Raw genomic sequence first — 14,030 nt, 5'->3', positions numbered from 1 at the left:
GTGTACCTGCTGAGTTCTGTGGCTCAAGTTATGCAGATTGTTGAGTTAATCCTCAGATCAATTTTCTAGATGTGCAAAATGGTTTGTTGCTGATCTGGTTGCATTTCAGGGACAAGAGAAGCAGAGAACTTCCATGCTGCTCCACCATCTTGGCGCCCCCCTCCCCCCATAAGGGGCTTTTAAAATCACAGATGCCTGCTTTGTAATTCTAAGAAAAGGATTTGCTTTGAACTTTTCTGGAACACCCTATGTATTCTTAAGGATTCATACAAAAATGAAACAAAGTACATAGAGTCTGACATCAAATGGAACAGTTTTTAAGAGTAGAGTGATGTTTCCAGTTGGAATCAAAGATGGAGCAGAGAAGAAAGTAAGAGGTGAGGCAGGTGATTCCAGAGCATGAGGAGGATTGGGCCTGAAGGAAGCCTACAGAAGCTGAGAGCAACTGGTCAACAGCAGCAAGGGGATGGAGAGAGGAGTTTTCCATCCCCATGGAGAGAATTATGCCTGGGATCTGGAAGGATTCTGCCCCCACACCTACAAAGGCATGTGGCCTTGCCTACACTTTGATTTCTGTCTCCTGAGGCTCTGAGCAGAGAAATCAGCCAGACCCATACAACTCCTGGTTTACAGGACTGATGTAATAATGTGTGTTGTTTTAAGCCAGTAATTTTGTGCTTCACACCCCCTCACTGGCTATGGGGCACTCTGGGATCTGGTCCTAGGCTGCACTTGCAAATCCATTTCCCACCCCAGTTCCCCTGCACACCTCCCCAGGCTCCATGAGATAGGTGAGCCTTGCCTTCCACACCCTTCCCACCCAGTGCCTCCTGCCCTGACTGCTCCCCCCCTTCTCTCCCCTTCTCTCTACTTTGGTGGCACTGCACCTCCCTCAGGCTGGTGGCAGCCATTCTAATGACTGGCTTCTCTCACTTCCAGGCTGGGAATTTCTTTCGCCTACTACGGGGTCATCCTGGCCAGTGCTGAGCTGCTGGAGCGGGACCTGGTTTGTGGTTCACGGTCTGAGTCCGAGGTGGTGGTGACTGTGGGGGACACAGAAGGGAGCCAGAGCCCCTGCCACTGCCACATGTTTGCCCCCTCTGACTACAAGACCATGATTATCAGCACCATTGGTGAAATTGCTCGTAAATGTCTACTTCTGTGTATTGGGCACCTTTCTGTTTGGGGTGGGAGACCCTGTCATAGATGTGCCTCCTGCCTGGTAGAACTGAATAAGTCCCTACATCTTGCTGATATGTCTCCAGTGCAGATTGGTGTGGGGAGAAGTCCGGAGGAGTAGAGCTTTGAATATAGTAGTATGACATCAACCCTAGGATGCGTGTTTTCCTCCATGTTTTGACATCTCTGAAACTGAGATGTGTCTTACAGTGGCTTGTTAGATTTCAATTTGCAGCACTGTTTTTGTTTTAGTATACTTAAAAGAATGGTACTTAAAAATCAACAGAACCTTCAATTTGATGAAAAACAGTGTAAACCATTTAAAATATGGGTCTAGCAGGGTTGCAATTAATGACTGACCTACATGCTGTAATAAGCATCTTGGGCGTAAAATATCCTTTATATACATGCCAGTGCTTGTCATTCTTGCACCTATGAGGAACAGACATATTGAAAGGGAGTCCTGAGTTTGATGATCATGTTACCGGGCTTTGGCTGGAACACACATGAGGTTTGGATGAAGTTGCCTCTTTCTGAAATGACGAGGAACCCTTGCCAATGGTGATAAATGCATCTTGCTTTCAAGGTTTCAGAAGCTGTTACTGTCATTTGTTTTCTAGTGAATCCTTTCAATATCCTGGGCATTAATTTCCTGGGAAGACGGCTGAGTCTTTCTATCACCATGGGATGTACAGCCTTATTCTTCCTTCTCCTCAACATTTGCACATCAAGGTATTTTATCTCTGGTTGCTTCAAAACAATCTAGTTTTGTGCAGTGGCTTTAAGTTGGAGTTTTTTTGACCCATAGTGTTTAATAGGATCAGGGAAAGAAACTCTCATGAGCAGAGTAGTGAATGGGCTGCTGGTCTGACTGGAATTGCCTTTCTGACCCACGCCACCCCCCTTCCTTCTTCCACAGACCCAGCCCCACCTCTGCTATTCCAGGACATAAGTGCTAGTGCTGGTGCAATCTTTGTACCCACCAAGGTAGTTAGGAGCTTTCTGCAAAGCTTCCTGGAACCTCAGGACCGCAATTGTTTAACAAATTGTTGGGACCATTATTAAGATAGTTCAGGGAAAGAGGTAATATACCTGTGGCATAAAGATTCATTTCACTATTAATTTGCAATCCTGAAATGTCCTCACTTATAATACATATTCTGTGAGCTGCATCGGTTTTGGAGGGTGGCAGCAGCAGGTGTGCTAATCTGAGGTTGGGGGTCAGGCTGGAATTGCCCACTTGGGGCAGAGGGGAGGACAGGGAGTTGGGCTGAAGGCTGGAGTCAGGCATTTCCTTGAGGACCCCACAATCAGGCCAGTTGAGAAGCAGCACCTCCCAGGACCTGGTTATCTGTAGGCGTGTGTTGGCATCTGTAATGCTCAGTTATGTAATGTGAGCACCTGTCAGGGCCATGGAAAGCCCTCCATGCTGCCTTTCCTAACTTCTCTGGCATCTTGTTCCCTAGTGCTGGCCTCATTGGCTTCCTGTTCATGCTGAGAGCTTTGGTGGCAGCCAACTTCAACACCATCTATATTTACACTGCTGAGGTCAGTTGTGGGGAGGGGTGTGGGTCCACCGAGGCACGCAAGGTGAGCTACTCTGGGTGTCTGTCCACAGACGTGTCCTAGCCTCTGTTGACTTTGAACGATTTTCTAAAAATACTCCATGAAAATGATACCAGGAGGTTTATTTGAGAGTTTCCTCTGCTCCTTAACATCGAGTGCAAGCCAGTCTCTAAAAAGAAATTTAAGACCTGCCTTTCTTGTGACACAGCATACATGTAAAAAACTCATTGTCCTAGCACTGTGGTGGTTTTCATCCATCTGTTACTTGCAACATGTAGCTTAAGTTTGAATAAAATAGAAATTGCTTAAATTTGAATATGACATTCTTTATGAATTTATTGAATTAATACAGCTACTGTATGAGGTGCTACATAAAGAAGCTTGAGAATATCCTCATAAACACACATACTGAAGAGCTACTATTCCTAGAAATAAACAATATCTGAATAGGAAATTTAACAGTATTTTAACTGTTTTTGTCCTTCATTGAGCTAGAGAAGATGGTACTACAGGGGCTGGTAAAGCTGTGCCCATTTTCTTTTCTGTCTTTCCAAGTTTTTATTTAAATTCCAGTTAGTTAACATACAGTGTAAAAATAGTTTCAGGTGTACAATACAGTGATTCATCACCTCCATACAGCACCCATTGCTCGTCCCCAAAAGTACATTCCTTAATCCCTATCACCTATTTCACCTTTCCTCCCATTCCACCCCCCATCTGTAACCATCAGTTTTTGTTCTCTGTAGTTGAAAGTCTGTTTCTTGGTTTGTCTCTCTCTCTCTCTGCTCGTTTGTTTTGTTAAGTTCCACATATGAGTGAAATCATATGGTATTTGTTTTTCTGATTGACTTATTTAGCTTAAGTGTAATACTCTGTAGCTCTATCCATGTCATTGCAAATGACAAGATTTCATTCTTTTTTATGGCTGAGTAGTATCCCCTTGTATATATACACCACATCTTCTTTATCCATTCATCAGTCAATGGACATTTGGGCTCTTTCCATAATTTGGCTACTGTTGATAGCACTGCTATAAACATTGGGGTGCATGTGCCCCTTTAAATAAATATTTTTGTATTCTCTGAAGAAGTACCTAGTAGTGCAATTGCTGGATCATAGAGAAGTTCTATTTTTTATTTTTTAAGGAAATTCCATGTTGTTTTCCAGAGTGACTACATCAGTTTGCATTCCCACCAATAGTGTAATAGGATTCCCTATTCTCCACATCTTTTCCAATACCTGTTTTTCCTGTACTGTTAACTTTGGCCATTCTGATAGGTGTGAGAATATCTCATTGTAGTTTTGATTTGTATTTCCCTGATAATGAGTGATGTTGAACCTCTTTTCATGTGTCTGTTGGTCATCTGGATGTCTTCTTTGGAAAAAATGTCTATTCATGCCTTCTGCCCGTTTTTTAACTGGATTATTTTTTTGGGGTGTTGGGTTGATAATTTCTTTATACATTTTGGATACTAACCCTTTATCAGATATGTCTTTTACAGAATCATCTCTCACTCAGTAGATTATCTTGTAGTTGTGCTGATTGTTTCCTTCGTTGTGCAGAAGGTTTTTATTTTGATGAAGTATCAATAGTTTATTTTTACTTTTGTTTCCCTTGCTTCAGACCTATCAAGAAGTTGCTGCAGCTGATGACACAGAGGTTGCTGCTGGGCACCTTAGTAGTTCAGCTGGTTAAGCATCTGACTTGATTTTGGCTCAGCTCATGATCTCACAGTTCATCAGTCTGAGCCCCACATCAGGCTCTGTGCTGAAGCATGGAGCCTGCTTGGGATTTTCTCGCTCTCACCCTCTCTCCCTCTCCCTCCCCCCTCCCCATACCCTTCTTGGCTCCCTCTTTCTCTCTCAAAAAAAATGTAAAAAAAAAAAAAAAAAAAAAAGTTACTGCCTGTGTTCTCTAGGATTTTAATGGTTTCCTGTTTCACATTTAGGTCTTGTATCCATTTTGAATTTATTTTTGTGTATGGTATAAGAAAGTGGTCCAATTTCATTCTTTTGCATTTTATTGTCCAATTTTCTCAACACCATTTGTTGAAGAGAAAGTCGTTTTTCTATTGGATGTTCTTTTCTGTTTTGTTGAAGATTAATTGACCACATAGCTGTGGGTTCATTTTTGGGTTTGCTATTCTGTTCCATTGATCTCTGTGTCCGTTTTTGTGCCAATACCATACTGTCTTGATCACTTCAGCTTTGTAATATAACTTAAAGTTCAGAATTGTGATGCCTCCAGGTTTGCTTTTCTTTTTCAAAATTGTTTTGGTTCTTTGGGGTCTTTTGTGGCTGCATACAAATTTTAGGATTGTTTGTTCTAGCTCTGTGAAAAATGCTCTTGTTATTTTGATAGGGATTGCATTAAATGTGTATATCGCTTTGGGTAGTATAGACATTTTAACAGCATTTGTTTGTTCCAATCCATGCACAGAATGTTTTTCCATTTCTTTGTGTCATTTTCCATTTCTCTCACCAGTATTTTATAGTTTTCAGAGTATAGATCTTTAACCTCTTTGGTTAGGTTTATTCCTAGGTATCTAATGGTTTTTGGTGCAATTGTAAATGGGATTTATTCCTTGATTTCTCTTTCGCTGCTTCCATTATTGGTGTATAGAAATGCAACCGATTTGATGTTGATACTGTATTCTGTGACTACTGAATTCATGTATTCTAGTAATTTTTTGGTGGAAAAAAAATTCAGGTTTTCTATATATAGGATTGTGCCATCTGCAAATAGTAAAAGTTGGACTTTTTCCTTGCTGATTTAGATGCTATTGATTTCTTTTTGTTGTCTGATTGCTGTGGCTAGGATTCCAGTACTATGTTGAGCAACAGTGATGAGAATCCCTGTCATGATTCTGAGCATAGGGGAATAGCTCTCAGTTTTTCTCACTGAGGATGATACTAGCTGTGTGTTTTTCATATATGGCCTCTATGTTGTTGAGGTGTGTTCCCTCTAACCCCTACTTTGTTGAGGGCTTTATCACGAATGGATGCCGTACTTTGACAAATGCTTTTTTGTTGTTGTTGCATCTACTGAAAGGAGCAAATGGTTCTTATCTTTTATTAATATGGTGTATCATATTGATTGTTTTGCCAATATTAAACCACCCTGGCAACCCAGTAATAAATCCCAATTGATCGTGGGAAATGATTCTGTTAATGTACTATTGGATTCAATTTGTTAGTATTTTATTAAGAAGTTTTGCATCCATATTCATTAGGGATATTGACCTACAGGTTTTTGTTTGTTTGTTTTCTTTTGTGGAGTCTTTATCTGGTTTTGGAGTCAGAGTAATGCTGGCCTCATAGAATGATTTTGGAAGTTTTCCTTCAATTTCGTTTTTTGGGTGGGAAGATAGTTTGAGAAGAAGAGGTATTAACTCTAAATGTTTGGTAGAATGCCCCTGTCAAGCTATCTGGTCCTGGACTTTTGTTCGTTGGGAGATACTTTATTACTTGATTCAATTTCTTTGCTGACTATTGGTCTGTTCAACTTTTCTGTTTCTTTCTATGTCAGTTTTTGGTAGTTCATATGGTTTTAGGAATTTATCCATTTCTTCCAGGTTGTCCAATTTGTTGGCACATAGTTTTCCATAATATTCTCTGAATATTCTCCAAATTGTTTGCATTTTGTATTGTGGTGTTGGTGGTTATTTCTCCTCTCTTATTTGTGATTTTATCTATTTGTGTCCTTTTTCTTTTTGATAAATCTGGATAAGAGTATATCGATTTTATTATTAATTTTTTCCAAAGAACCAGCTCCTAGTTTCATTGATATATTCTATTGCCTTTTTAAAGTTTCTTTATCATTTATTTCTGCTCCAGTCTGGATTGTCCCCCTTCTTTTTCTGGTTTTTAGCTTCATTTCTTGTTCTTTTTCTATCTCGTTTAGGTGTAAGATTAGGTTGTTTGAGACTTTTCTTCTTGATGTAGCCCTGTATTGCTATATACTTCCCTCCAGTGACCACTTTACTGCATCCCAAAGATTTTGGGCCATTGTGTTTCATTTTCATGTATTTTTATTTTTTCTGTGATTTCCTGGTAGACCAATTCATTCTTTAGAAGCATGTTGTCTAACGTCCATGTATTTGTGGTCTTTCCAAATTTCTTCTTCCAGTTTCATAGTGTTGTGATCATAAATTTGCATGTTATGATCTCAGTCTTTTTGTACTTATTGAGGCCTGATTTGTGACCGAGTATGTGATCTCTTTTGGAGAATGATCCAAGTGCATTTGAAAAGAATGTATATTGTGCTGCTTTAGGATGAAATATTTTGAATCTGGTCCAATATGCCACTTAAAGCCATTGTTTCCTTGTTGATTTTCTGCTTAGATGATTTGTCCATTGATGTAAGTGTGGTGTTAAAGTTGGTTAATATTATTGTGTTGTTATCAATGTGCTCCTTGACTTTTGTTATTGGTTTATATATTTGGGTGCTCCCACTTTTGTGGGCATAAATATTTACAACTGTTAGATCTTCTTGTTGGATTGTCCCCTTTTTTATGTTATAGTGCCCTTCATCTCTTGTTATAGTCTTTGGCTTAAAATCTAGCTAGTCTGAAATAAGTATTGCTACTCCAGCTTTCTTTTGACACCCATTTGCTTGATAAATGTTTATCCTCACTTTGAATCTGCAGGTGTCTTGAGATCTAAAATGAGTTTCTTATAGGAGGTATATAGATGGGTCTTGTTTGTTTACCCATTCTGACATCCTGTGTGGTTTCTTGAAAGTTTATTTTATTTATTTTTGAGAGAGACTAAGACAGCATGAGTGGGGAAGGGTCAGAGGAAGAGGAGACCAAGAATCCCAAGCAGGCTCCATGCTGCCAGCGTAGAGTCTGGTGTGGGGCCTGAACTCAAGAAACCGTGAGATCATGACCTGATCCAAAACCAAGAGTCAGACACTTAACCAACTGAGCCACTCAGGCATCACTGACACCCTGTGTCTTTTGATTAGAGTCTTTAGTCCATTTACATTCAGTGGAATTGTTGGTATGTATTTAGTGCCATTTTATTACTTGTATCATGGTTGTTTCTGCAGCTTTTCTCTGCTCCTTTCTTGTGTTTGTCACTTTTGTTCTCTCCTTTCCACTCAAAAAGTGGAAATATTTCAATATTTCTTTCAGGGCTGATTTAGTGGTCACAAACTCCTTTAGTCTTTGTTTGCCTGGTAAACTATCTCTCTTCGCTGTTTTTTTTTTTTCCTTTTTCTTATTAAAAATTTTTAAAAAAATACTTATTTCTGAGAGAGAGAAAGAGAGAGTGTGAGCAGGGGAGAGTCTGAAACAGGCTCCAGGCTCTGAGCTAGCTGTCAGCACAGAGCCCGATGTGGGGCTCGAACCCATGAACTGTGAGATCTGAGCTGAAGTCAGACACTTAACTGACTGAGCCACCCAGGCGCCCCTCTTTATCTCTCTTTGTATTCTGAATGATAGCCTTGCTGGATAGAGTGTACATGGCTGCAAATTTTTCCATTCAGTCCTTTAAATATATCATGCCACTCCCTTCTGGCTTGCCACATTTCTATGGAGAGATCTGTAGCTAGTGTTATGGGTATTCCATTGTAAGTTAGGAACTTCTTTTGTCTTGCTGCTTTTAGGATTTTTTCTTTCACTCTATTTTGCAAATTTAACTACAATATGTCTTGGTATTGGCCTACTTTTGTTTATTTTTTTCCCCACCAGAGACATAATGTGTTTTATTGAAAGAAACTAAAATCTCAAAATGTTCTCTGAAACCAATGGTTATTCAGTCCGCACCTTTTTGTGCTTCCTGATCAGGAATCTTGCTGTTAATAAAGCTTCTATCTTCTTATGACTGCCTTCACTTTCCTTTTCAACAGGTTTTTTCCTTTATTGTCTAAACAAAGAATGAATGTGTATATAGTCTTGACGAGAGAGAGTCAAAGTCAAGATTTTATCCCACGGCCAAGAGGAAGCTCCGGAATATTGTCTCCGAGGTCATATGTCATCTAAAATCATGGATATGTAATAATGAAAATGATGATATTGTTGGTTAACATTTATAGGTGGTCCTATTATAGGTGGTAAATCAATGTGCCTCTTTCTTTCTTTTTAGCTTGAGTTATCCTTTTACTTACTAATGCACCTAAGAAACGTTTAGTGAATCACCTTAGATAGATGTTTGATTAGATTCATTCACTTATTGATAACTTCTCTTAGCTGGGCAGTGACCCATATGTTGGGGGTACAGCAGTGAACATAATATATAATATCCCTGTTGTCAAAAAGCTTACCCTCTAGTGGGGTGGGGGACAGACAATAGGCAAATCTATTAGGAAATAACATGTCATAAGGAAAAAAAGAGGGAAAAACAATAGTGATAGAAACAGAGTAGGAGGTATTATTTAAAAAGTTTATAAAGGTGGTCAGAGGAGAATTAGAAATTTTTGTTTGGAAGCTTTGGAATTATTGAAGTTTCCTTTTTCTCATAGAATAAATTCAGATAATCTAAATCCCTTCAGGGCAGCAATTCCAAAATTTGAACTCTGACTTGCTAAAAGCTCCCTTGACATGCATTTGCACACCTTTAGAGATGTACCTGGAGAAGGCAAATGATCTAAAGAAGCATAAGCCTATGACCCTGGAGGTCACCTTGCCCCTAACTTGTAAGACACCATTTGTAGCCAGTCTGACGTCAATCAGCAAAGGTTGACAGATGATTCAACTGTGTTTGTACCATTGTTGGTTCCTGTTATTGTTTTTCTCTTCACATTTTATTATTGATTGATTATTTAAAAAATTTATTAGTTTTTAAAAATTTACATCTAAGATAGCATATAGTGTAACAATGATTTCAGGAGTAGATTCCTTAATGCCCCTCACCCATTTAGCCCATCCCCCCTCCCACACCCCTCCAGCATCCCTGTTTGTTCTCCATATTTAAGAGTCTCATGTTTTGTCCCCCTCCCTGTTTTTATATTATTTTTGCTTCCCTTCCCTTGTGTTCATCTGTTTTGTATCTTCAAGTCCTCATATGAGTGAAGTCATATGATATTTGTCTTTCTCTGACTAATTTCGCTTAGCATAATACCCTCTAGTTCCATCCACACAGTTGCAAATGGCAAGATTTCATTCTTTTTAATTGCTGAGTAATACTCCATTGGATATATATACCACATCTTCTTTATCCATTCATCCGTTGATGTACATTTGGGCTCTTTCCATACATTGGCTATTGTTGATAGCGCTGCTATAAACATAGGGGTGCATGTGCCCCTTGGAAACAGCACACCTGTATCCCCTGGATAAATACCTAGTAGTGCAATTGCTGGGTCATAGGGTAGTTCTATTGTTAGTTTTTTCAGGAACCTCCATGCTGTTTTCCAGAATGGCTGCACCAGTTTGCATTCCCGCCAGCAGTGCAAGAGATCCTCTTTCTCCACATCCTTGCCAATATCTATCGTTGCCTGAGTTGTTAATGTTAGCCATTCTGACAGGTGTGAGGTGGTATCTCATTGTGGTTTTGATTTGTGTTTCCCTGATGATGAGTGATGTTGAGCATTTTTTCATGTGTTGTTTGGCCATCTGGATGTTTTCTTTGGAAAAGTGTCTATTCATGTCTTTTGCCATTTCTTCACTGGATTATTTGTTTTTTGGGTGTTGAGTTTGATAAGTTCTTTATAGGCTTTGGATACTAACCCTTTATCTGTTATGTCGTTTGCAAATATCTTCTCCCGTTCTGTCAGTTGCCTTTTAGTTTTGCTGATTGTTTCCTTCTCTGTGCAGAAGCTTTTTATTTTGATGAGGTCCCAATAGTTCATTTCTGTTTTTGTTTTCCTTTCCTCCAGAGATGCATTGAGTAAGAAGTTGCTGCGATGCTTTGGTTGATTTTGACAGGAGTTCTCTGTGCCTCCTGGATCTGGATGTCTGTTTCTTCCTTCCTCAGATGAGGGAAGTTTTCAGTTATTTCCTCAAATAAATTTTCAGCCTCGTTTTTTCCTCTTCTTCTGGGACTCCTATAATAGGGATGTTGTTCATGTTTGATGGAGTTGCTGAGTTCCCTAAGTCTATTCTTGTGTTCCATAATGCTTCTTTCTCTCCCTATTGTTCAATTTCATTATTTTCCAGTTTTTTTTCTGTATCACTTACTCCTTCTGCTTTTTTCACCCTTGAGGTCTGGCATCCAGTCTGTTCCCAATATCAATTATGGCATTTTCATCTCTGATGGATTCATCTTTAATTCCTGTACCTCTGTGGTAGTGGCCTCCCTGAAATCTTCCATTCTTTTCTCAAGCCCAGTGACTATCCTTAGAATCACTGCTAAATTCTCCATCAGGCATGTTACTTGTATCTGTTTCACTTAGATATCTGACCATGACTTTATCTTATTGTTTCATTTGGGATGAATCCCTCCATCTTGGCATTTTGTCTAAGTCTCTGCCTTCTTCTGTGTATTAGAAAAGCCTGTTATCTTTCCTATTGAGAGTAATGACTTTATGAAGAAGAGGTCATTTGGCGTCCTGGGCCTGGTGCTTCAGTCAATGAGTCTGGTGTGTGCCGTGTGCACTCTGCTATTGTGTTCTGGATGCCCTGTCCCTCAGGCCGGTCATCTGGAGAGGCTCTGCTTGCCTGCTGTGGGCAGCATTTGGACCTTTGCCAGAATGTGGTGAGTTTTAACTAGCTGGGCTCTGGTCTGCTTATTACATGAGACCTGATGCTACTTCCACTAGAACTGAAGGCTTGTGGAACTCTCTGTTTGGGAGATGTGGTGTGGACAGGGAGCTGTGCTAGTCTTCTGGGGGAGGAGCCTGTCTGCTAGAACTGCGGTATACTTGCCGGGGAGGGCAGTATAGGCAGAGTATAGGGGAAGCTATGTTCATTTTCATCTCAGGAAATGCAAAAGTCTGTTTGTTGAGATTATAGATATGGCATGTCAAAGCCATTAAAGCTTCAGTGAAGAATACTCTTTTCTCCCCATACAGACAAAAATAGAAAATTGACATATTGTACATGAGTAATACAGTGTGCTTCTGAAGTTATATTTGAAATATTCAACTTAACATATTTTGGAACAAATTCATTTAAAAGGTCATTTCTAAGTAATCTTTGTGATACTTGCCTAAAAAAAAAAAATCAAAGGTATATATCTGAAGATGATTTGTCTTCTATTATTCTGCTCAGAATTATCAAAACATGAAAAAAAAAGACTTTTTTCTTTGCTCTGACATCATCACTATGTATCTGAATCCATTATTTTCAGTTATAGCCAGCAGCCTCATTTTCCAGAAAAAGAAAAAAGCTACCAAAAAAAGGCACTCAACTCCTAGACCTTCTCTTATAAATATGGTAGTTTTGGCTGAGGCCAGAAAGCTTCTTGATTTTGTATTTGACAGATGCTGCTTTAAAAAATGTGACTGAGGAAAGGGGCTATGTGCTTTGCTTTAGCGAATGGAATAAAAATTATTGGTATTGTATAACTTTGAGAGAAAATTCTCAAGTTTTGAAAAACCATCCTTAGATTAAGTATTTTCCCTATAATTCGTTAAATACCATTTGCTTGCTTTTGCCAGTTCCCATAAGAATTTGGAATTAATGAAGTCCAGATTAATGAAGTTTTATTATAAATGTAAGAAAGTTGCATCAAAAAAGTAGATTATGCCGCAATATTCTTTTTTTCTTTTAAGTAGCCTCCATACCTAACATGGGGCTTGAACTCAGATCCCTGAGATTAAGAGTTGTGTGCTCTACCCGTTGAGCCAGCCAGGGACCCCTATGCCATAAAATACTGCGTCAAGAATGTGATGATTGTATAGCATGTACCTGGCAAATTGGTCTTTTCACTATAACTGTATTAAAGGTTTCACTGAATCATTATTTGGGGAGGATTTTCTTAACCTTCAGTAGAACCACTTTATTTTATTTATTTATTTTTTTAAGTGTTTATTTTTGAGAGAGAGACAGTGCAAGCAAGGAAGGGGCAGAGAGAGAGGGAGACACAGAATGCTAAGGAAGCTCCAGGCTCTGAGCTGTCAGCACAGAGCCCAATGCAGGGCTTGAACTCACGGACCACGAGAGCGTGACCTGAGCTGAAGTTAAATGCTTAACTGACTGAGCCACCCTGGCACCCCATTAGCAGAACTACTTTATACATTTATAGCTTTAAAATAGAAATCTTCTGTTTGATTCCAAAGCTTACTTTTTTAAAATTATACTTGGAATATTCAATTAAACATATTTTGGAATTTGGTCATTTAAAGGATAATTGCTAAATGTTTATTTTTTCTCTAATATTTAAAAATTCAGAGTTGTGTGCCTCAGAATGCACATGTCCTGTATCTCACATCCTATATATCTGTATAGAATATCTGGTATTTGAGGGGCACCTGGGTGGCTCAGTCAGTTAAGCATCCAACTCTTTAATTTCGGCTCAGGTCATGATCTCACCATTGTGAGATCAAACCCCATGATATGTTTCATGCTGAGTGTGGAGCCTCTGTAAGATTCTCTCTTCCTCTCTCTCTGCCCTTCCTTTGCTCATGCATGCACGTGCACGCACACACACACACACACGCACACACTCTCTCTCTCAAAAAAAAAAAAAAGTCTTGTATTTGATATATACCAAAGCTGGTCAGGGGAGGAAGGGCAGAGGACTTGGGGAAGAGCGAGCCCAAGCTAACTGATGCTTCATATGCTTCTTTCTCCAGGTCTACCCCACGACGATGCGTGCTTTGGGGATGGGGACCAGCGGCTCCCTGTGTCGCATTGGTGCAATGGTGGCACCATTTATATCCCAGGTACAGGCCAGGAGTTTCTTTCGGGGGGGTAAGATGTAGATGGGGAAAGTAGATGGAGAAAGATGCATTTCAGGTCATTTCAGGTTAAGGGTTTAATCAGGGATTTCTCTTTACTTAATGATTTTTCTTGAGTTGCTGTTTGCCCATTGTTTGGTGAATATGGGTTAGGGATGGAGGCTAAGTAAAAGCTTCTAGGCTTGTAGTCGGTCAATAAACTGTATTTCATCTCATGCAGGGTTGCAGTTTTGTTGGGCATTGTTGTGGGAAGATAGAAAAGAAATGGAGGACACAGGAGCTTGAGCAGTTTGAATGATAGTGGGTTCAAGTCCTGACCCTATTCTGGGGTACAATTGAAAAACAGATGATAGAAGTGCAGGGAGGCGTTTGTGGGCAGTGTAAGTCTAGTGCTAGGGCAAACCAGGTGCAGGCTGGGATAAAAATCCAAGGGTGGCCTGGAATCATGGATAGACCCTTGTTTGAGGAAGGATATAGGCAGATACGGTGACACACGTGG

At 39.7% G+C, this 14,030-nt stretch overlaps 1 protein-coding gene across 1 annotated transcript in view; it reads left to right on the top strand.

Annotated features, from left to right (window-relative positions):
* The window catches only part of SVOPL (SVOP like), a 60,929-nt gene that overhangs the window by 34,943 nt on the left and 11,956 nt on the right, over positions 1-14,030 (top strand). Inside the window, exons 10-13 of the mRNA XM_039234042.1 lie at positions 940-1,145; positions 1,800-1,911; positions 2,646-2,727; positions 13,427-13,516. Of these exons, the coding sequence (XP_039089973.1) occupies positions 940-1,145; positions 1,800-1,911; positions 2,646-2,727; positions 13,427-13,516 (490 nt within the window). The remainder of the gene's footprint in view (positions 1-939; positions 1,146-1,799; positions 1,912-2,645; positions 2,728-13,426; positions 13,517-14,030) is intronic.

The sequence above is a fragment of the Hyaena hyaena genome, unplaced genomic scaffold (assembly GCF_003009895.1).
Source record: "Hyaena hyaena isolate Hyena2069 unplaced genomic scaffold, ASM300989v1 scaffold_82, whole genome shotgun sequence".
Taxonomy (NCBI): Eukaryota; Metazoa; Chordata; class Mammalia; order Carnivora; family Hyaenidae; genus Hyaena; species Hyaena hyaena.
Note: the sequence above shows the minus strand (reverse complement) of the source record. Positions and strands in the feature narration are given on the sequence as shown.